Raw genomic sequence first — 22,822 nt, 5'->3', positions numbered from 1 at the left:
CAGATATCAGATCGATAGCACGCATGTAGAACTAGAGTATAATGAGTATGGAATATGCTGCAAGTTTCTGTTGTGTCTGCTCATAGAAGAAAGGGGAGTGCTAGGTATGAACGTCACGAGAGCGTTGTGGCGACCATTTCATAGCTTTATACTAACCTTGCAGGCGATATCCTAGCAAAATACTTCACGGAGTAACTGTGGTAATCTTTGTTACCCGTTCGACAGAATCAAGATACGTTGAATGGAGTAGCTATGAGCATATTTGCTACCCAATCAACAAAACAAGACGCATCGTATGGGATCAACTGTGGGCATCTATGCTACATGTTCAACAAACGGCAAACACGTCGAGAGCCGACGGCAGCATGCCTTGACCAATTCAGAGGAGCTATCAAAAACAATACTCATCTCATCTCGCTCCGAGCGGCATGTTGCCGAACGACCATGCGTCGGGGTATTGCACAGCCTGGTACGTCGTCGCGACCCGCCCTTTCCCATATCCGGCGAACGAGAGGTCCGAGGCCCCGGCTATCGAGCCATCAAATAAAGGCAGCGGCGGGGGAGGGGCTGTAATAGAATATCTCCCAGACTGGGATACAGGAATTCACAGGGGAGGTAACATACGTTACACTCGTTTACTCACCTTGCTTTCCGTGACCTCGCACATTGGACAGCTTCGAGACAAGCAACCTGCCGTGGGCCCTGAGGATGGCATCTGTTGGGCGCAGGGAAACCTCCGTACAGCCACCAGCCTGATATTCATTAATGTGACCCCCCAACGGTAGCCTCCCGTCGTAAGTCCGTGATCCGGCAGGTCATCGGCAGTTCGATCCGCCGGCGAGTTAGCCCTTGAGCCCAAATTGATGGTGATGGCTTCACCATATGATATACAGCCAGAGTTCTGGGTAGCCAAATGGTGTTCGCCATCCACTTACCTACAATACCCCAGGTAAACCTCTTGATTCATGATGGTCCCAACTGCGAGGCGCTGCCCTGTCCCACTCTGTCACCTCCACGGAGCTGGCCCTCGTTGTCCAAACGCTATGAGTAGGGTCCGGGCCCTTGAAGCAAGTCTGAGTTTTGAACTGACGCACACAATAGCCCCGCACGGTCTTCGTATAGGCACATTCCCGAAGTCGATTAGAGTTGGCCATGCTTCTGGGTGGCTGGTGTCGTTCTGCGTCGGTGGGGATTGTTTGCCGCTTCGCAGTCAACAGCTTGACCTTCACGTCTAACGCAAGCCAAGAGGCAAGCTTCAGACACAAAAGATGTATATTCGAAGACGTAGACAGACCATACCAGCAAAGAAACGCGAAACAAGCACACCCGAAGGGTACCTGAGAATGTACCCCTTCCATACTCGACGGGTGCAGACGACGTGCCGTCATTGCCACCGGTGTCCAGCTGATCGTATTATGTCAGTGACTGCCCCGAAGCTTTTGATCCTTGCTTTTGCTATCATCTTTCCCTTCGACCTAGGTATGGCATGTGTTCCTTACCCGCAGGCAGCCGATGGTAAAATCCGGGCTAAGCCACTCGACCAGCGATACACCGTCATCCAAGATCTTGTTTTTCTGTCTCAGGCACGTGTAGATACCGGCGTCGAAGACGAAGACGCCGAAGAGCTCCATGATAGCCCTGGTCACCATATTATTGTTTTCCAAATTATCGCTGTGCTGATCAACGGGGACATCTTAACCATCTTGGCCGCCAACAAACGGCTATCTGATCTTGCCTTGCCCCACGGCGCAGCCGATGGCGTCAGCAACCGACGGCCCCTGCCAGCCCCCGGCTTATCCTCTCGCCAAATGTCTCCTCGGGCTAGTGCTGCGTCACTTGATTTTCTCCTTGTGTTGGTCGTCTTGCAGCTCGTTGTTGAACTTGCGCTGCTGCGGTCCAACATCGCGTAGAAAGTAATGCTGTGCGGGGCGTCGAGAACATGGGTCCCAGGATCAGACAAGTAGCAAGTTCGATTCCGACAGACAAACATCCATATATATCTTTCAATTAATTGCCGGGGTGTCCTGGATTGTCAGGCCTTGCCGAAACTGCTGGCCCTCGCTTCGGTTCAGCTGCAACTGCCACGTTGCAGGAGCACAGAGGACGTAAGGTTAAATGCATGTAGGTAGCCACGCAGGTAGGAAATCACCGAACCTTGACATAGGATACCGCCTGGGGTAAGTCCAGGCTTGTTATGCGTGATTTGATTGTAATATCAATATATGGGCGCGTTAGGCGAAAAACAACATTCGTCGACCAATGGCGCGGCCAAGACTTCCAGCGGCCCTACCATTCTGGGTAACTGGAGGCTTGGTGTTCGCACAACACCGCTGAGTACACTCTCCCCTCTGAAAGTTTGTGACACTTGAATCCTTGAGTGAGATTCGTTATAGAGTTTATCATACAGGTGTTTCATGCGTTCAGAATACCTCGTCGGGCTGAACCGTAGACAGTTCGCCGTAAATTACCTAATTATTCAGGCCCTCGATGTACTTCCCACCCAAATATGACTTGTTGATACATCATCGGAAGCCTTTGAAGGTATCCAACATCTAGCAAACTTCCAGGGATGAACGTGTACGCCATCGAAGTCTCACGGGCAAAGAAAGTGAAGCGAAACAATGCATTTTCAAAATGCGCTCTTAGTGCGACCGCCGGGATTGCCGGCCCCCCTCCCTTCACCGGCAACTGCGCTGCAAGTCGTACGGCACTGTAACAGATAAATTGACTTGCCGATTGTTTACGGAAAGTGCTGTACTATTAACAGCGCTTTCACCATCAAACAAACGAAAAATAATGGTACTTATTCGTTCCATCATGGCACTGAGCGGCCAGTTTTGATCATGACCGCCGCCCTCTCCGCCACCGCGTACACCACCGACTGCGTGTTCCCCAACGGCTGCAGCGGAAACACACTCGCATCCACCACCCGCACATTCCGAGTCCCGTACACCCTTAACTCACGATCCACCACCCCACCCTTCCCCCGCGGCAACATAGCGCAGCTCCCGGTGGGGTGCATGATCGAAATCAACCGCTTCCTCACAATCTCCTTCGCACTCTCCACCGTATCCCCCACCAGCCCCGCCGGCAACCGCGCCCCCTCCTCCCCCTTGAGCGAGCTCCGCAGCGGCTCCGCCGCGACGATCCGCTCGACGAACCGGACGTGCCGCGCCAGCACCTCGAGGTCGAGCGGGTGGCTCAGGTACCGCGGGTCCACCCGCGGCTTGTCCCGGACCCGCGGCGAGACGATGTGAACGGACCCCCGCGAGGCCGGGTGGTTGAGGCACGTCAGCACCGTCGCGAAGTCCTGGGGCTCGGCCGGGACCAAAAGGGAGGCCATGCTGTCGGGCTGCGCGGCGGTCACGAGCTGGCCCGGGTACAGGAGGTACTGGGCCGTCGGCTCATCAGGCGGCTCGATGAAGGAACGGAGGACGTTGTATTCGTCATCCTCCTCGTCCTTTCCAGTCCCCGGGAGGAGGTGCGCATCCAGCAGCGCCTTCTTCTCGCCCGGGGTCATGAGGGCGCCGTCGTCGCCCACCAGCGGCATGTAGGCCGTGGCGATGTTGCTCTGGCCCAGGGGCCCGCCGCCGTCGGTCGTGCGGTAGAGCTCCGAGAGCTGGGCGAGGACGGCCGGGTCCCGCAGGACGTCGCTAGACGGGATGCCGTCGCGGACCTCGAAGCTCTGGGTCACGATGGCGTGGTCCTGCAGGCGCTCGCCCACGCCGGGATTATCGACGAGTACCTCAATACCGTGGCTCGTCAGCAGGTCTTTCTGACCAATGCCCGAGAGCTCTAGGAGCTGAGGCGACTGCAGGGCGCCGGCCGCCAAGATGACCTCGGACTTGACGGGGATGGTGGTCTCTTCAACGCCGCCGTCCTTGGACTGCAGGTCGACGACGACACCATTGGCAACTAGCGAGCCGCTTGCGTCTTCCCGCTCAAAAACTATGCGCTTCACCGTGGCGTCCGTCATGACGGCCAAGTTGGACCTCTGCCGGACCTGGGGACCAAGGTACGCCGCAGTCGCGCTGCTCCGCGTGTGGCCCTTAGGATCGATGCTAGCCGGGCTCTGGAAGGCGCCGATGGCCTTGCCGGTGCGGGGGTCCGCCGTGAGCTGGTGGCCGAGGTTGGCAAACGTCTCCATCCAGGCCTTGTTGAAGGGCTCGGTGTAGCCCTCGGAGAAGGAGACCTGGACGGGCCCGTCGCCGTTGCTGCTGAAGTCGTGGGGGCTGTCCAGCACCGCCAGCGCCTTGGCCGCCTCCGAGGGCGGGTGGACGGTGCAGGTCCCCTTGAAGTAGGGCGCCAGGTCGTCGTAGCCCCAGCCCGGGTTGCCCAGCTTCGCCCACGCGTCCAGGCTGGCCCGCGAGGGGTGGAGCCACATCATGAAGTTGATGCTGGAGCAGCCGCCGAGACCACGGCCTCGTGGCTGGGGGATGGAGCGGCCATCGAGGTGCTCCTGTGAGTTAGAATCATTAGCTATCCTGTTTTCTTCATCTTTACCACTACCAAGTTGCTGAGAAGCTCCTTTCTTCCTCCCTCTCGTCCCATCCACCAAGTAGGTAAGTACCAATAACTAACCTGAGGAACCGTCTGGAAGTTCCAGTCATATTCGGGATTGCCAAACTGGCTGACGAGGGCTCCCGGCGTGGACACGAGCGGGTCGCTGCTGTGATCGGCGCCCGCTTCAATCACCAGGACCCGGACAGCCTCGTCCTCCGAGAGGCGCGAGGCGACCGTGAGCCCGGCGGTACCGCCGCCGACGACGATGTAGTCGAACAGGGGCGTGGTGGTCGTCATGGTGGCCAGTTGTCCTTCACTCACTGATCAACGCCTGAAAAGCAAAAGTGACGAGTGATATTTCTCCTCACAGGAACTACACTGAAGCAAGGAGAGCCGAGGGGAACGAAGGGCAAACGTCGTTTAAGAACAACAGCAAACCTGTCGTCCAGCCCGGGCAGATGCCCTTCCGACATGGGATTCCACATGTGGAAAGTGCATAATAGGCCATCAGAAGAGAGGGTCACGATAGGCTGGCTATAGAGGGGCATGGTAGTATTAATGTTGGAGACGAAGGCGGGATCCCGCATTGATCTGAATCTTACCTGCATGGCCCCAGAAGGACCGAGTAGGGAAAGACAATGCGATGCGTTCGCGGGGCCGTTAGGGCTGACACGAAACAAACATGTGAGCCAATACAGAGCCATTCGCCCAATCAGAATGCACATGTACGAGTTGGAACCCTGCTGCGTCTAGATAATTCACCAGCGTCTTCGTCACGTTCAACGCAGACGATCCGCGAGGCTGGCCAATGCCATGCCTCCATCATGTTTGCCATATCGCTTCGTTCGCCAACATTGAGGATCGCCTCGAAAGTTTACCATGCTGGCAGCATACTCCGTATAGATGCCACTGAGCTGAAAAGTGGTTTGCTAATCGGCCAATGGGAGCTTGGCCTAGACCATACTAGACGCCAACCACCAACCTCCCCCTCCATGTGCCCGCTCGTGCAATCTATGAGGGTGGAGAAGGAAATGCTTACTGTACCGCGAAAAAGATGGGTTCTTGCAGTAAATGCCCGAAAGAGGCTAACCTGATGCGTCCGGCTGTCGACCCTGCAGAAGACCCTGGGGCAGTTCTGCCTGGGGACCAGACCGGAAGCTACCCCGGCGGTCAAGGTACTGCTGGCATGAATTTCACCAACTTGCATTGCATTGGAGCCTGGTACCCATACTGGAGCCGGGTTCTACAAGAGGCTCCGCCGGTTTCTCTCAATCCAATGAGTGCAGCTTCCCACGGTGATTGATATCCATCGGGTTCAGGACCGTAGCCGCCGCTATTCTGCGCATCACGAGCCTGCCCAGCGTGGAATCGCCGGGAGGCTTGACCGGAGCCATGGTATATGCCGACTCCCTCTCGACGACCAAACCCAACATTGGCATCATTTCTGTAGTCAGGGAGTCGCTCCATGTCACAGTAGTCTATAACGCATGGCACATGATGCAGTCATGAGGATGATCAATTAAGCCACATTGTTCAGGAAAGAAATACAGTATATCATATTCACAAGAATAAGAAGTGCCTTTCCCCGTGCGTTCATCCGCCCCAAGGCCAGGGGGTGTCAAAGCTCGCGTCCATCGAGCTTTGCATATTCAAGGGCCAACGCCACAACAACAAGGCCGCCCTGATCCAAATCAATCGCACGTATCATCGTTTCATCCCTCATGACGTGAAAGAAGAGTCGAAATCAAAGAAAGATTGCTTGATCCCAAACGCCCTTTTCCTCTTCAACGGCCTCGTAAATCTTCCACACGTTTCGGTGGGTAAAGTCCAGCCCGCTCACTCATCAATGGCCGACGTCCTAATCGGCTGGTGAGTAGCGAGCGCCCATACCCCAGAACTGCTCAGCAAAGAACGTGCCAGCAGCTGGCTTCTTCCACATGTCGTTGAAAGCCGTGAACAAGATGCAGTCGGCCGGGTTGGAAGTGAAGGAGCTCTTGATGGAAGCGATGGCTGTGGCCTGGGTGTCCATCCCCGGGACAGCGGCGCCATTGGCAGTGCCCTTCCAAGGCCATCCTGTCTCCGTCACAACAATGCGCTTCTTAGGGTCGTTGAGTTTCTGGCGGATCTGGCCAACAGTGGACGTGATGAAGCTACCAGCTTTGGCCGAAGGCGTGTTCGGGTCGAAGAAAGGATGGACATTGACGGCGCAGTAGTCAGAGGCATCGCATAGCTCCGGGTGGGCAAGGACGGCGACGAAGGTGTCGACAGTGACGACGGGGCCTTTGTAGCCCTTAGCACGCAAGGCAGACCGCGTCTGTTCGATGGCGCCAACCATCTGGCCCACCTGAGCTTGGCCATTGTTGACCAGCTCGTTCCCGACACTGACAGTATCAACAATGCTCCAGTCGTTCTTGACGCCAGAAGCCATGGCAGAAACAGCTTGAGGAATGCTGCTGATATCAAAGATTCCGAGCATGAGCTTGTTGCCGTACTTCTTTGCTGCGGCATAGGCAGAAGCGACCTGATCGCAATCAACACCATAGATGCGAATAACGCCATGGTCCTTAGCGAAGAGGGCAAAGTCGGCATCAACCTCGGCAGCAGACTTGCAACCACCAGCTCCCTTGTATGGCGAATAGGTGATGCCGTGGAGGGCCTTATCCTCACTGGTAGGCGGCGCGGCAGAGCTCGAACTCTTAGGGGGAGGCGCTACCGGGCTCGCAGCACTCGACTGAGGAGCAGGCTGGGCTGAAGTCGAAGGCTTGGGGGCTGGCGGAGGTGCAGGGGCTGATGAAGCGGCCGGGGCAGGTGCAGGTGGCTGCGGCTGGGGAGCCTGAGGAGCAGGGGACGCGGGCACCGCAGCGGGAGGCACGACCGGAGGAGCAGCCGGAGGAGCAGTCGGGTTGACTACAACTGTCTCAGTGGCAGTGCGAACAGGGTTGCCAAACTGATCGACGTAGACGACAACCTCGGGGATCTCGGTAGGCTTGGCGATCTTGGCATCGGTGACGGTGACCTTGTCGCGTTTGGGGATGAAAGCCCGTCGGTGATGGACATCGTGAGGGTGGCCATGACGTCCTGCATATGATGTGGTTAGCCCAGGCGCAATCATGTAAAAGTCCTCGATGGCGCAATATCAGGAAAGCTTCAGGACTCGAGACTTACTCGGCTGCGCAACCGACAGCTGCAACAGGGATGAAGCAGCAACAACGGCTTGGATCTTCATGATGTAAGAGATACTGGGATGAAATCTTTCAAAAACGATTGTTTGCTTCTTGGATTTTCCTCTCTTTGGTCTCTCCTTCTAGTCCCGGGGCGCGAACAAGGATACTTGACGGGGGGTCTTCAAGAAGTAGTAAGAAACGAGTGACTGCAGTTGGTTGGCTTGGGTGGCCATCAATTAGCGAGCGACAAGAGAGAGAGAATGGCCAAGGAGGACACTCAGGACAATAGGATAGCGGGTGTCATGAAAGGAGCGACGACAAAAAGAAGGACAAGTACATGAAAGCGAGTGACAAAACCAGAAAGGATCGCGAAGCCAAAGACGTCAAACAAGGTCCATCAGTCGATGGCAAGAGGGCAACAAAAAGGAAAAATAGAGAGACAACAAAGGTTGATTGATGAAGGGGGATTGGCGAAGATGGGTATTATTGCCAGAGACGAAGAATCAGGTCAATGGAACGGAACGACTCTCTGGGCCTAGGCGGCTGTGCCAATAGCAGTTGCCGCAACAGCAGCAACGACGACAACAATAGGAAGAATGCAATTTCCCATTTGCGGGTAAAAATCAAAGGTGTCGAGGTGCAAGAATGGTGGCTTTGAAGGGAGAAGGGAAGTTGGGACGCGTGAGACAACAGTGAAAATGGTACGATTCAGAAGAGAGTCCCTTCCCTTGATGTAAAAAACATAAGTATGCATACTTACCTGACAGATGGGATATGGCGTCCTGGATGAAGATGGCGGCGATCTATGTTGCAGGAATCCAGGAAATTACCCAAGAGACTGGGCGTGTGGAAACGAGCGTGACGATGCAATTTTCTTGCATCAATGTGAATAGTACCGCAGCCTTATTGAGATGTTCAGTTGACGAATGACGCGAGGACTGACTGAATGAAAACCCAGGGCTTCCTCACAACATCAGATGGGAAGGGTGATCAAGGTCTGGTTGCTTCTCGAGTGCAAGTCAACGTGGGAAGGAAGGTGCGGCCCACAGGAGGTGCTTACAACTTCAGATACCTGAGCTCAGTTTTGGAACATTACAGTCTTGATATCCTCACTGCCACCCCACGTGTATCTATCTGCATTTCCCATTTCACTTTCAGCGATTGATTGATCAATCATTGGATACCTACCGTACCTTGACACCAGTATCCAACAGTAAGCGGTAAACATCTGTACCTGCATGCACATCGTGGCCAGCAAGAGCCTGTCTGCCATCGTCACCCCCAACAAACACCTCATGAGACTCCGAAGCAGTGTGCACTGTAGAATTAGTTATTATATATGGACTCTATACGATGCGTATCCCTCGACCTAGTCTATCATAACCGTACCACACATCGCTGTGCGCGCTGCAGTAGTAGTCGTAGTATACATAGTGGCACCTGCCGAGTGGCCACCTACCTATGCCCAGGGTCTTTCTTCATTCGTTGAAACATCGTTATAAACAACAACAAAACATCATCCCTTCTCGTGGCTCGTTTGCTCATGGGTTCACCGAAGACTGTCTGTTCGTCTTACGGGTCATCACCTTGGTGATGGCGTGTCGGATCGTCACGCCGGCCTTCTCAATCTCCTTCTTCGAGAGGCCAGACGTGACGCAGACCTTCAGGGCCGGCTGGATGTACCAAGTTCCATCCAGGGGGGCGCCTGAGCTCTGTCTTGCCGGCAGACTCTTCAACTTCGTGATCATGACGCCGTTGTTCAATGTCTAGAAAAGAAGTTAGTTATATGTTCATGCAATTGGTGGCGAGGAAACACGAAAGGCGATGATTGACAACTTACCTCCTCAACACAGTCCTGGAGGATGCGCTCCTGGTCCTCGGGGGTCAATCCTCGCGCCTGCACCACTTCGGGCTTGAGCACAATAATCATGATGGGGTTCTCGGGGACGCTGGTGCAGATGACCCAGTCGCTGCGGGGGTCCAGCTGCGCGCGCATGGCCTTGATGTTTTCGCGGAGGTGGGTCAGCAGCTCGGGGTTGGACTGGAGCATGTTCAGGGTCTCGCTGGCGGTGACGGCCAACATGGCGGGGAGGGCGGCAGAGAAGGTGTACGAGGCGGCGTTGATACGCTGGTGGTCAACCACATCCTTGTTGGCGCAGCAGAAGCCACCACCGGAGCAGAGGGGGCCGGCCAGAGATCCAGTGATCATGTCGATTTGCGAAGCGTCCACGTTCTGGGCCTCGGTGAGACCCCGTCCGGTGCGACCCAAAACACCAAAAGACCAAGTTTCGTCCAGGCAGATACGGAACTTGTACTTGGACTTGAGTTCGACCTACGGCACACACCATTGTCAGTCAATCCTACTCGACACATCCAAACAAGACGCAGGGCTCCTTACCAGCTTGGGGAGGTTAACAGAATCGCCGGTCAGCTCGTACAAGCCCTCGGCGACAACAAATCTTCGGGTAAGCTTCTTCTTAGACTGCTGCTGGACGACCTTTTGCATCTGTCTCTCGAGATCCTCCATGTCGTTGTGGCTGTACCAGAGGATGTTGCTCCTAGAGGCCTCGAGGCCCTTGCGGATCGAGTAGTTGACCATCTTGTCGGCGATGATGATGTCGCCGCGCTTGCAAAAGGCCGGGATGACGCTGGAGACGGTGGAGAAGGCCTGTGCATAGACGATGCAGCTCTGGGTGCCCAAATACGCAGCAATGTCGGATTCCGTCTTCATGTGGACATCTTGGGTACCGTAGAACTGCGGGGGACCGCAGGGGCCGACACCGTACGTCTGCAGGGTCTGGATGGCCTTTTCCTTGACTTGTTCGTTCGAATTGAAGTTGTAGAAGTTGTAAGAGGCGAGGTTGGTAACCGTCTTGCCGTTGGAAAGCTTCGTCTTCGGGCCCGTGGGTCTGCAATGCAGGGCCTAAGTGTCAGCGCATGTTGTTTTCCCCAGAAGCGGCAAAAGGGGCATCATCTTGTTTCTTGCTACGCACCCGACAACGATGGGCAGGTTGTCCGACTCGGCCTTCTCCATGGGCGTTTGTGCAGGCACGAGGGGCTCCGGCTCCCAGTCCCTAACCAGTTCGTCGATCTCATCCTCGCGAAGCTTGACGTAGTTGGGCCCGTGGGTGGCATACGAAGGGGAGAGCAGATATCGGACGAAGAATATGACGAGAACCAACTCAATGGCGGATCGCACGGGGTCGTTCTGGTAGCTGGATTGGATGTACCGAATCAAGATCTCGCTACCGGGAATCTTTTGGAAGGCATGCGACAGGTGGTCAAGCGACGCCATGAGGCGGGCTTGCGCCTCGTGCAGGTCCATGGCTGGGGCTGTACGAAGGGTGAGGTCAGAGAGAGAGGGTGGTCAGTCGTGATCTATCGGGCCATGCAGATCGGTCTGTCGGTCAATCGGTCGCGATAGGATGTGGTTCATGCGAAATGAATGCACCGATCAATTCGAAGATGAAGTAATGGACAACGAGCGGGTGTAGGAAGAGGGAAAGCAACCTCCTACTTCTGTCTGTCTCCTTGATTATGTGATGCGCGCCTAATCATGCACGAAGTCGACTGGAAATTGCTTTGGTTGTTGAAACCACCCACTAATCAACAAATCCTTGCCCAGGGTCTCCGTCTTCGACCCTTTCCCAAAAATCCATGCGACCCGACGCGATCGGATTGCCGGAAAGCTGGTGTTTTCTGCGCTACCGACAGGGGTCAGTAGCGCTAACTCAACTAACAGAATGGAGGTTAGCCCACTAAAATCAGCTGTCATCAACTGCGTGCAGTTCCCGCTGTCAAAAAAGCATCGTGGCCTCCTCCAATTCATCAATCCCGTTCGCCAATCCTCCATTTTCTGATGACTCATCTGTTGCACGGCACCACCATTCTGTCAAGAGGTAGCTACATATTATATCACTGATGATTCAGGTAGCTCGCAGACTGAACATATACATATGCAAGTGAGGAAGTTGCACGCAGTGCATTTAGTCAAGTACGATCAATGTTGGCCGGCAGTAATTGCACCGAAGGTAGGTGAAAAGGAAGAGGAACAATTGGAAGAGATCGAGCCAGAATGGATCCTCCCTATAATATCACATCGGCACCGCCGATCGAAGGCCAATAACGCCATCCCTCTCCTGTGCCATACTGGCAAACACCATCTATTCTGGAATCATTTCAGGGGGTATGCCCATCTCGCAAAGCATCTCGCTACAGATTTTCTCAATCTCATATACCGTATCCCCATCCCGACGCGGCTCGGGCTTGAAACGGATTCGTACCGTAAAACGGGTCACATCGCGGCAGGCCTTCATCCCCAGCGTGAAAAGCCCCCTGGGCTTCCCCTCGTAGACCCCGGCGACCGAGATATCGCACGCAAACGCCCGGGGCAGCGTATCAGCGTAGCGCTTGAGGCCCGGATCCAGCTGCCCGCTCGCAACGTCGCGGTCCCACCGCCGGTTGACCGCCGCCAACCCCTCCTCGCTGAAAAACGGCGCGTAGTGCTCGAGCAGTTCGCTCTTGAGGTGCTCAAGATGCGCGGACCCCTCTCTTAGGGCGTCGAAGAGCCCATCGGAGGCCCGTTCCACCCGTTCTAAGGATAGGGGTCGGTCTCCTTCATCAAAGAGCAGCGCCGACCAGAAGGTGCCAAAGTCGTGGAATTTATCTACGGCGTCCGGTTTCCTGATCTTCCAGAGGGTAATACCGACATTGCTTTTTGCGCTACTGGCTACGACCAGGGAAGTAAGAGCGTTGAGGGGCGTGACAGGCCGATGAAAATGGACAATCTCCTTGTCCTGAGTCGTTGGCAGAATCCGACCAAAGAATCGTTCCAGTGCGGCGCCGCTCATGTTCTGCAAGATACTCAGACACCGTGGCGATGCTTGAACCAGCTGCAAGAGTTCGTGGGGAGCCATGTGCTCAAACACCATCAGGAGGAGCTCTGCTGGAAGCTCTGGAAAATCCATAATTGGGTGATTGCTGAGACTGGCTTCAGATCTAGCGTTCTCAGGTAGGCGAATGAGCTTGTGATGTATCCCCTTGAGCGCTGAATTCAGCTCAAAAACTGGAGCCAGGCTCTGTAATATCTGATTGGGGACATCGGCCATCGAGCGCATCGTGCAGCCAAGATTGGAGGTGAATACGCGAGAGTTGATTGGGCACACCATCGCTTCACTATATAAAAAGAGGTTTCTCTACTCTTTGAGCTGTACTCAGCGCTTAAGGGGATAGTGGTTGGGTTTGAGTGATCAGGATGGCTTCAGTTTTGGTGCCTTGGCGCAGGCGCGTGAGCACACAATATATGATGGTGAGAGTTGGTTTGTTCAGATCTGAAAGAAAGTAAATGAGAGAATAGGAAAGGATATCGCCAAGACGAAGAGACAAGATGTAGGTGAATGGGCACGGTACATAAGTGACCTAATTCGATGCGCCAACATTCATCGGAGATAGCCTGAGGCAAGTGAGGTATGGAGATACATAATACCAAGTCTGTTAATAAAGCTCAAGTCATTTCTGATTGTACGAATATATTAATGGGGTCATGAGTTTAACCTTAACATGCCTGTTCTTCTTGGTTATAACCACTCGGACTACCGAGCCTAAAACCACAATTCAGGAGATGCCTGGGTGGTAGTAGTAAATAGCTTCGAACTTGGTTTTCGCTCAGTGTGATGTAAACTATGAGAAGCTGTGTCTAAATGCCAAGAAGTAGCCAATGTGTATCGCCTATTCAAACAGTGCCCTCTGAGTGCGTATGCACCAGCAACCGCGCCAAGAACCCCCCAAAAATACACGATGAGCACCCATGCCTTGGAATCCCTAATCCTAGGACGCATCTCAAGTGGCATTGGGTGCGGCACACATAAACGGCATAAACGGCATAACCACTGTAGACTAGTTATTCCAGCAATGTCTGTGTTTATGCCACCTCCCTCTATACTGTACTGTAATAATCGTTTTCCGTTTACGCCATTGGTTACGCCGTTCTATAACACACTATAACTTATGGAGTCTAGCCGGGGAACTCTTCCTGGCCGGTCCAGTCTATGAAGCCTGGCCTGCGAAGTCCTCATTGCCAGCATAGTAACTCAAGTCCTTGCGTCCACTGTACTCCTTCGTAATCGGCTCCAGCATACCAGCTGCTGCAGCGAAGAAGCCCAGGTACGTCTTGCTGGGCGACAGCACACGGCTGAGGTACTCCGGGTGGAACTGGACACCGACAAACCAAGGGTGGTCCTTGACCTCAATGATCTCCATGCGCTCACCCTTCTCGTCCTTGCCCACGAAAGTAAGACCGGCCTTCTCGATGGAGTCAATCATCGCGGGGTTGACCTCGTATCGGTGGCGGTGGCGCTCCCAGATCTCCGGGAGGTCGCCGTAGAGGGCACGGAACTTGGACCATTCGGTACCGGGCTGGAAGATAGTCTGGCGCTTTCCGAGACGCATGGTACCGCCCAGCTTATCCTTGTCGAGCTCAGGCATGTTAACCACCACCTTGTTCTCGCACTGCGGCTGCAGCTCCTCGCTTCCAGCACCGCTCACGCCGCATACGTTACGGGCGTACTCGATGACGGCCAGCTGCATACCCAGGCAGATTCCGAGGTAGGGAACGTTCTTCGTACGTGCGTAGTTGATGGCCTTGATCATTCCCTCGGTTCCGCGGTCGCCGAAACCGCCCGGCACCAAGATACCGTTCGCGGTGCAGACATCATGCCAGGCCTTGTGGTAGTCGACCAGCTTGGTGTCTTTGGCGCCCTCCTCGAGGTTGGAAGCATCCACCCAGATCAGGTTCAGCTTCTTTCTGCAGTGCAACGCGGCGTGCTCGAGCGACTTGCCAACGCTCATATAGGCGTCGTGGAGAGTGGTATATTTGCCAACAAGGGCGATCGACACGGTCTCGTAGACATGGTCCTGGCTAGTAGCCAACTCGACCCACTCTTTCCAGATGTGCTTTCCTTGTGACACCAAGCTGGGGTTCCTGGGGATCTGATCGAGCTGGAACAGACGTCCGATGGTGGTCAGAAGCCTCTGGTCGTTCAGAAGAAGAGGCACCCGGTATGTGGTCGAGACGTTGTGAACTGCGATGACTTGGTCGACATCAACTTGGCACATGTCGGCCACCTTCCGGATAGTACCAGGCTCGAGAGGGATCTCGCAGCGACAGGCGATCAGGTCCGGGTTGAGACCCTCCTGCCGGGAGTCTTTGACGGCTCGCTGCGTGGGCTTCGTCTTCTGCTCACCCTGAGGTCCTGGAGGAATCACAGGCACGTGCGAAACGTGGATCTGAAGGAAATTGCCCTTTCCAACGCGTCTCTGCAGTTGGGTCATGGCATGGATGAAGGGAGCGTTCTCGATGTCTCCCACGGTACCACCTTAAGAGGTGTAAGCTGCATGGTCGTATCTGTAAGAAGGGCAGGTGCACTTACCAAGCTCAATCACACAGACGTCAGGTGTGGCCTGGTTCTCGTTGACAGGCATGTGAGCAACGCGCTCAATCCAGTCTTGGATGGCGTTGGTGAGATGCGGCACACTAATAGCTTGTTAATCACCAAATGACACTCGGGAGACGAATAGGTAGCATTATGCTGTCGTCAGGTGGATAAATCATGCAAACTCACATCTGAACAGTCTTGCCAAGGTAGTCGCCCCGACGCTCGCGCTCGATCACGTGCTGGTAGATTTTGCCAGTGGTGATGTTGTGCTCGCGAGTCAGAGTGACACCGAGATATCTCTCGCTGGAGCCAAGGTCCAGGTCGACTTCACCACCGTCGTCAAGTACGTAGACCTCGCCATGCCTGCAAGGTTAGCGAATGCCAGGGACCGCCAGATTTTGAGACGACTCACTCGATGGGTGACATGGTTCCGGCATCGATGTTCATGTACGGGTCGATCTTGATGTAGGTGACATTGAGGCCGGTGGTCTTCAGGAGCAAACCGGTACTAGACGCGATAATGCCCTTTCCCACACCGGAGATGACACCTAATCAGGTCCAGGTCAGCTCATTGTCTTTTTGCTTGCCATGTTGGCGTCGTCGCAATTGCTTGCTCGACGCTCATGCCGCGAAGCCACCCCACCAAAAAGTCCAAGACACAAACAAAAAATTGAGGGGCCGCCATGACAACGAATGGAAGTTTGCAAACTTACCACCAGATACCAGAACGTACTTCATCTTGAATGACCGTCGACGCAATGGCCCAGAATGAATTGAGGATTCTGTATATACCCAAAGCCAGGTACTCTTGTACCAAGATCTATGGGAGACGGTGAACGAAAGAGAAAAGTTCACGATAAGTCGGCAGAAAAAAGAACAAGGCAGGATCATGCAGCTGCCCCACCACGAAAGGTTGCCTGGAGCGGCTGGACGCTATAGCTGCTTGAGGTAGGCGGTGTGAATTCAGCTCTTGAAGTTAGCATGAGGCAAGCCCCACCAGCTAATAACGGCGAGCCGCTACAGTCTTCTGCCGGAGGGAGGGAAGAGTACCACTTACCTACCGTACCTACTTGTCAAGAACCAAACCATTGACATAAAAGAAGAAGTCACGGTGAACTGTCCCGGGAGAATGGCTGGTTTCATATCTTCGTCTGCTGTGTTCTCGTGCGCAAGTTTCCTGCCACAATGACTCACTGAGCTCGGTTCGGTACTAGGTTTGCTCAATGTGCTATCAAAAAGGAGATAACCTACGTGAAAGTGAGCAGCGCTTGTCAACTGGAAGTCACAAACTCAGTGCCGCGAAGTTAGTGATTGGCTGGTCAGATTTCGTAGAGTTCGTTTCGCTTGTTACCATTGACGCAATATCCAAAGCATCGGGTTCCTCATTCAATTTTTGATTTGTTGCCAAGACACGAAGCCGGGACTTACCGTAGGCATTTTTCCCCCAAGACACGGGTAAGTTGAATGGAAAATGCATACGGGTCGGGATGATAGTATTCAATAGCTGAAAAGCTATCTGCCCTACCCGACTAGGTTGCATCTCTTACAGGCTAGGTAGGAAGGAAGAGGAAATAACCTCTTCGTCCCTTTTGTTGACTCAAAGACAAATTGGCTCGAAGAGGAAACTGCATATGAAATAAGCGTTGCCATCTAGTGGGTCTCCTGGGTGCTTCCGCTTAGCGCACCTGGTAGGCAATACGCTGGTCTGATTTCCAGATACTCATATGTAATTGACTACAGACCATGCCAGCAATGGAGGCGGGTCAAAACATCCTAATCGTTATCGTGAACGTCTCGTCCTGGTGACCTTGGGTGTCAAACCTCCTAGTCATGATACGCCTATGAATTTTGAGCTGCCTGTGGACTCGGGCGCCAGACCCAAGATACGCGAATCGAAGCCCCAGCGATGGAAACCAAGAAGTCCAATAGATGCTTGTTATCTGGAAGACAATTGAATTTTTTTTCTAGTGATATGTTGATTCTACCGCTCGACTAGAAGTAACAGTCGGTTATTGGTATGTTCTCGTTTCAAGTCACTTTAAAAGCTCTCAGGTAAAGACGAGGTTACTATAATGTTATACATACCCCTCGACGCACTTGTTCATAAGTATATAGCAAGTCCTCATACGGAGGCTGCATCCCCTTTCCGGACAGGAATGATCATACGTGGGTAACCTCCTATTCATACAGGCGATGCAGAACGAACACCAGACGCACCAAGGCCGCTGTTTACTACGTCTCCTTCAAGCAACAAAGATGATTAGCAACCAGACCACCTCCCCGGAAGAAGACGCCCTCAATAAACCCCACCGCTCAAAAGGGGCAGCCAAGTAAAATTTCAACTGTTGTGAAAATGCAGAGGAAAATATAGAATAGATAAAATACAGCAGTATGGTTTAGTTGCAAAAGAGTCAGGTTGTGTTGGGACCTGGATAAATAAAATCATTGTATTTTATTCTTGTGCTGCGCTGTGTGGAGTGAGAATAGGGGCTCGTGAACTATGCTACACCTACCAGTCTCTCAGACCCCTGAGTCCATTTCAAGAGATCCAAGTATTCGTGGAATTATCTAACAACAGACACAACTTTCAATCTAAGGTCATAAAAAAGGGGAACCAAAACTAAACTGAGAAATAATCGCCGGGCTTTATAACCTTTTAAGGATCTACATGATTACGACTATCTTTTACGCCAAAGTAATTACCTACCAACTGTTAAAATTCAAACCACTAGCAATGCAAGATAAAACCTACCCGCTTCCATAAATCAACACAAAACGCATGTCCCTCGTCAGGTATCCCGCACCAACCAACCATCAATCCAAAGTCCTCCCCGCCAACTCAGACACGCCCCAGCTTGCGAAAGAACACCAGCACCAACAGCAGTGCCAACCCCGCCAACCCTATGTTAGTCCATTGTGCCGCCCTCAGCAAGGGCAGCAGATACGGGCCACCGAAATACATCAGCGGCCAGTCTGTCACGGGAAGGAGCAAGCCCGTGTCTTGTTGCAAGACGTCCACCTGCACGGCCGCTGCGAGCGCGAGCCTCATGGCGCGCCCGACCAGGCTCGCCGTCTGCAGCACGCCGCCCGCGAGGGCCTGGTCGTCGTCGGGCACGCTGCGGGAGATGACGAGGCCGATGACGGGCCAGACGATGTCGAGGCTGAAGCATAGGCACATGGAGGGGAAGCCCCAGGCCCAGTAGGTGGCGTCGGGCGTAGTGAAGACGCGTGATGTTGTCGCAGGTGATGCCCACGATCAGGACGCAAAATGGGGACGGGCAGACGGTAAGGATGGGAGGCAAGACGAAGCAGCGGAAGACTGGGACTGGGTGTCATTAGAAGCCGAGAGATGGAGCAAACATCGCGAAGAGGGTGGATTGGGACAGCACTTACATGAGCGAGACGGAGAAGTCAGTATTCGCAAACATGGACTTCCGTATCAACGGCAACCACGCAGACGATCCACTCCCTAAGTGGCGCTGCCACATGACAAAAGCACCTTCGAGACCGGCAGATATCGTGATGAGTTCCAGCAAGGTAAGCGGGCTCTTGTCCCAAAATCTCATCCATCTGTCGTGCAACGTCCCTCAATGCGCTCAGGCGACACTGCTAGTGTAGCCGGCGATGGGAATCTGTATCACCCACCTACCGCTGGTCGACCAATGAATTTGAATGAAAGGTCCTTTAGACACGTGGACTGGCAAGCCGCTGACCCAGGCGGTTTATTGTCTCGGCCTTTGTACGGGATGGAAATCATCAAGAAGGCATGGGAGATACCCTTTACCCAGATATCATATTGCTATAATCGGACAACCAGTTCATATGAGACAGAAAATACCCAGAACACTGTTTCTACCCACTCTCTGGAGAGAAGGCCCGAACCAGCCCCTAAGAAGCGACTACAGACCCGACAATATTGACGCCGCTTTGAAAACCATCAACTACGAGGGCGTCGTCAACATGGAGCCAGCCGAGATCGACAAGCTCCTCAAGGCATGCCAGTCCCCTACCGGCAAGGGCCTCTTCTTCCTGGACCTAAAATGCCCCTCTGGCGAGCAGCTCTTGTCGGACTTGCCCAAGATCGGCCAAGGCATGTTGTCGTATTCCGGCCAGCTGACTGAGACGAAGATGAAGGATTATCGCGAGGGGGTTGAGCGTGGGTAAGCATACGCCAACCTTTTGTTTCCCTGTAGGAGACACTTTAGAAAAGCGAAAGACAACTGCTAACGGACTGTTGAATGAACAGGTTCAAGCGTCCAAGTGAAGGTTCCCAAACCTTCGAGGTACGCCTGTTCCTCTCTTCCCATCTCCTACAAAATCCACTCTCCTCTCAGCTCCAACGAGTTTTCAAGAACAAGAAACCCCTAACCGCCCAATCTTCCCACAGATATCCCACTACGAGCAGAAGCAAGCCTACCACCCCCCCCCCCAGCCCTGCAACCCCACCAGTCCGAAATCGCCTCGATCCTCGACGCCGGCCACCTCCTCACCAAGACCCTCCTCCAACACTTACACCCTTCCGCCGCCGCCGACCTGACCTCCGGCACGAGCCCATCCGACACCGGCCTCAAGCTGTGCCTGCAGAGCGCCGCCGTGCCCGAGAATAGCGTGACAGAGGCGCCGCACACCGACATAGGCCTCCTGACGTTCGTCTCGTACGACGTGCCTTACCTCGAGCTCGCCGAGAAGGTCTCCTCGAGCGGCGACAAGACGACGGAAGGGGAGGAAAGCCAGAAACAGAAGGTTATGGAGTGGATCTCCGTCCAGCCCCAGGAAGGCTGCGTCCTCGTGAATGTGGGAGACGCGCTCCAGGCCGCATCCAAGGGGGCGCTGCGCGCGCCGCTGCACCGCGTGGTTCAGCCGCGTGGCCCGAAACCTGAGGGGACTTGCATGGTGATTTACTTCCTGCGGCCGGAGGAGAAGAAGCAGGGGGAACAGAAGGCATCCGCGTGCTGGCTTTCCTAGATACATGTGACTGAGTCCTCGGAGGCATATGTTGGGGTGAACAACTGGCTTGTTTGCTCCGGGTTGAAGGGAGGGCCCGGAGAACATTCCTGCAGTAGAACTCACTCAGCCTTCGACAGGCTCTTGGAATAGCATTATTGTTCTGTCCATATCACGCTACCACGTATCCTTTGAACCGACCTTGAGCTTCTTTGGACGATGGTAAGATCAGCGGCTTCGATTCATCTACCAGCAAGTACTTGGGTTCGCAAAAGCTGACGACTGTGATCAAGTTGAGGAGAAGGATCCGACACAAGCATACGACTACAGACAGCTCTACTTCAAGCTGCACAATGTGGAAAGCAACGCCGACATGCTGGAACCAGCCCGTGAACAACTCGTGGCACTGCTGAGTAAAACTTCAACGCGGGCAAGCAGGCACAAGCGCAGCGGCAGAGGTATCCTGTCACTGAAAAAGTACGATGTCACGGCCCTGAAAGAGTTCTTGATGCGACAGCATGATTGGCGGCGGTGACGATCGTGTTTCGCCCATGCTGCCCACGGCCGACTCCATCGAGTCTGTGGAAAGGGCCGAGGAACTTGGGAATGGACGACCCGCAGGTATGGCAAGCAGCCACGGCGCAGCTGCCCATCTCTCTCCACCCCGACGAGTTCATGCCCGAGATTCTCGACTTCAGCTTGCACTTTGAGCCGACAACACTACAGACGCCTGTGGCGATGCGGGAGCTGGGGATCGGCGCATGCTATTTCCGCCTGCATGCATGCATCGACAACGCAGACACGGGGCATACGGCAATAGCACTCGACATCGTGGTCCGGTATCTCGAGATCATACGGAAAGCAGCCGAAGGAACAGGAGAGGATCGCGGGGCCGCCGTCAAGATGGCTCAGCGGCGTGTTGAAGCGGGTTATGTCTTGTCGCATGAGCTTGGGCGGGCTCATGGCGATGAGGCGGGTGACAACAATCGTACCGATGACAGCTACTCCAATTGCAGCCTGACAGACAGCGAGGCCAACACCTGTAGTAATAGTACCGAAGTTGCCAAGGCTCATATGAGGGGGGAAAAAAAGTTCACCGCCCATGGTTGATAATGCCCAATTGCAGGACCTGCATTCAACGAGGGAGACGGATAGGTGGTCGAGTGGTAAAACAGTTCGATTACATGCCCGGTGTGGTTGGAGCCGTTCTCTGCGGCTTACCAGCATGGGTTCGAGTGCGGTCGTGGCAGGCTTCCTGGATACACTTCTGGGTTCTACCTTCACAGTAATTCCGACAGTTGTAGGCTTCCCTTCCGGGTTCTACCTACATGCGAGGACATCCCCTGGCGGGGGGTGTACGCATGGATCGACGACGACATCACTTCCCATCTACCGTTTCCCTCAATTCCTTTTTTTTTTCTTTTTTTTTCTTTTTCTTTTCTTTTTTTCTCTTGTCCTTGTTATCGCAATCCTTCGTCTCATGTCTCGCGTAGGGCATCGGCTTTCACTGCACCAGCAGCGCCCGAACAGGACGCAAACTCATGGTCGATTGGCTCTCTCCCGATCTGTGGCAGCCTAAGAGCGCAGCAAGTCGATTGCTGGATGTTCTGGCGGCCACTTCACCCTGGATACGCAGGGGCGACAGCGACCTCAGCCTCTTGATCCCTGAGCTGAGCTGGAAGGGGAAGATGTTTGATACTTTTACCGACCGCGAAGTGCAAGTGGTGAAAGACTGGTTCGACTCGTTCGAGAAGGGGAGCAGAAGGATGCATTACCCCCATCGAGCAGTTGGGATTCTAGCCTTTGGCCTATGCATCGGGCGCTCTTGACGCCCCGTCCAATTGCTCCTGATGTTCTGCAGGGAAAGCTTCGGTTACATGACTTGAAGGGCCTGCATCTGCCTAGCGAGTCTGCATTACAGAATGCCATACTCCCCCTCTGGTTCGCCCACCCCTGTCTGCTGCAGAATAACCTCAGCATCCCTTGCCGAACCACGACCCCGCTCTAGTGGTTACATTTGCCGCATCCTGCGGGTTGAATAGGGGTCTAGCGTTGCTGGGACCCAGCTTAGACAATGAAACTCCAATTCATTCTGCCAGTCTTGTTGATTTGGGCGACGAGATGGTTCAAAGACGAGGCGACAGTCCTCCGACTTGCATTGAAGACTTGTGAAACGCAGCAACGAAGGATGACAGCGTAGGCGATATCGGGAAGCTTTCGGCGGAGCACCCGTAGGCCGTAGCATGGTTGTGCTTCCAAGCAGAAAAGCGCAGCAAGGGGGTAAAAGTATCGTTGACTCGACCAATGGGAAAGAGAGGCCGTTGAAGCGTTTGAAATAAAATTATTGCGTTCGTTACTTCAAGTACACCCCATCGTATTTGTCATTTACCGGAGACCTACAATAAGAATGTACAGGAGACAGACAGACGGTAACAAGGAATGCCTGCTGTTTCGATTGGCCATGTAAGCCGCTGTAACAACCCCACATGAACCACCTAGCTCCATCCGGTCACTGCAGTTACTGCTCACTTGCTCAGGCCATCTTCTTTTTCTTTCATTTTAATTTTATTCGCAAGTCAATGTACATGTGTAAGGTAATTATGGTAATGAAGGATACCCATTTTGAAGAGCTCTAATCAATGCGAATGCCAATGCGTTATTTGAAACCTCGTGACGGATCATATGTCCCGATGGCGCGCACTGATGAACCTCAGGTGTCCAGCCTCATGCTTGGCGTTTTGAGGGGACAAACTTACACGCCGTCACCCCATTCCCGTC

The 22,822-nt window shown here is 53.9% G+C and overlaps 9 protein-coding genes across 9 annotated transcripts; 3 read left to right on the top strand and 6 right to left on the bottom strand.

Annotated features, from left to right (window-relative positions):
• Positions 1–1,415: 1,415 nt before the first annotated feature.
• PG985_010352 (uncharacterized protein) lies at positions 1,416–1,910 on the top strand (the record flags this gene model as incomplete). Its single annotated transcript, XM_066830120.1, has 1 exon — positions 1,416–1,910. One exon carries the CDS (start codon positions 1,416–1,418, stop codon positions 1,908–1,910), a length of 495 nt encoding a protein of 164 aa, XP_066682510.1.
• A 905-nt stretch (positions 1,911–2,815) lies between these two features.
• PG985_010351 (GMC oxidoreductase) lies at positions 2,816–4,800 on the bottom strand (the record flags this gene model as incomplete). The annotated part of the gene is made up of 2 exons (XM_066830119.1): positions 2,816–4,459; positions 4,582–4,800. The coding sequence occupies 2 exons, from the start codon at positions 4,798–4,800 to the stop codon at positions 2,816–2,818; spliced, it is 1,863 nt and encodes a 620-aa protein (XP_066682509.1).
• A 1,561-nt stretch (positions 4,801–6,361) lies between these two features.
• On the bottom strand, positions 6,362–7,729 carry PG985_010350 (1-3-beta-glucan synthase component FKS1; the record flags this gene model as incomplete). The annotated part of the gene is made up of 2 exons (XM_066830118.1): positions 6,362–7,581; positions 7,669–7,729. 2 exons carry the CDS (start codon positions 7,727–7,729, stop codon positions 6,362–6,364), a joined length of 1,281 nt encoding a protein of 426 aa, XP_066682508.1.
• A 1,479-nt stretch (positions 7,730–9,208) lies between these two features.
• On the bottom strand, positions 9,209–10,992 carry PG985_010349 (PLP-dependent transferase; the record flags this gene model as incomplete). The annotated part of the gene is made up of 4 exons (XM_066830117.1): positions 9,209–9,433; positions 9,508–9,999; positions 10,066–10,576; positions 10,661–10,992. The coding sequence occupies 4 exons, from the start codon at positions 10,990–10,992 to the stop codon at positions 9,209–9,211; spliced, it is 1,560 nt and encodes a 519-aa protein (XP_066682507.1).
• Positions 10,993–11,830: 838 nt separating this feature from the next.
• PG985_010348 (uncharacterized protein) lies at positions 11,831–12,634 on the bottom strand (the record flags this gene model as incomplete). The annotated part of the gene is made up of 1 exon (XM_066830116.1): positions 11,831–12,634. The coding sequence occupies one exon, from the start codon at positions 12,632–12,634 to the stop codon at positions 11,831–11,833; it is 804 nt and encodes a 267-aa protein (XP_066682506.1).
• A 1,078-nt stretch (positions 12,635–13,712) lies between these two features.
• Positions 13,713–15,838, bottom strand: PG985_010347 (CTP synthase; the record flags this gene model as incomplete). The annotated part of the gene is made up of 5 exons (XM_066830115.1): positions 13,713–15,040; positions 15,095–15,198; positions 15,287–15,463; positions 15,513–15,648; positions 15,814–15,838. 5 exons carry the CDS (start codon positions 15,836–15,838, stop codon positions 13,713–13,715), a joined length of 1,770 nt encoding a protein of 589 aa, XP_066682505.1.
• Positions 15,839–17,939: 2,101 nt separating this feature from the next.
• Positions 17,940–18,278, bottom strand: PG985_010346 (uncharacterized protein; the record flags this gene model as incomplete). Its single annotated transcript, XM_066830114.1, has 1 exon — positions 17,940–18,278. The coding sequence occupies one exon, from the start codon at positions 18,276–18,278 to the stop codon at positions 17,940–17,942; it is 339 nt and encodes a 112-aa protein (XP_066682504.1).
• A 782-nt stretch (positions 18,279–19,060) lies between these two features.
• Positions 19,061–20,065, top strand: PG985_010345 (uncharacterized protein; the record flags this gene model as incomplete). The annotated part of the gene is made up of 3 exons (XM_066830113.1): positions 19,061–19,260; positions 19,347–19,366; positions 19,488–20,065. 3 exons carry the CDS (start codon positions 19,061–19,063, stop codon positions 20,063–20,065), a joined length of 798 nt encoding a protein of 265 aa, XP_066682503.1.
• Positions 20,066–20,650: 585 nt separating this feature from the next.
• Positions 20,651–21,154, top strand: PG985_010344 (uncharacterized protein; the record flags this gene model as incomplete). Its single annotated transcript, XM_066830112.1, has 1 exon — positions 20,651–21,154. The coding sequence occupies one exon, from the start codon at positions 20,651–20,653 to the stop codon at positions 21,152–21,154; it is 504 nt and encodes a 167-aa protein (XP_066682502.1).
• Between the last annotated feature and the right edge of the window lie 1,668 nt (positions 21,155–22,822).

Source organism: Apiospora marii (assembly GCF_038362585.1).
Source record: "Apiospora marii strain CBS 49790 chromosome Unknown utg000006l_segment0_segment0, whole genome shotgun sequence".
NCBI classification, from domain to species: domain Eukaryota; kingdom Fungi; phylum Ascomycota; class Sordariomycetes; order Amphisphaeriales; family Apiosporaceae; genus Apiospora; species Apiospora marii.
Note: the sequence above shows the minus strand (reverse complement) of the source record. Positions and strands in the feature narration are given on the sequence as shown.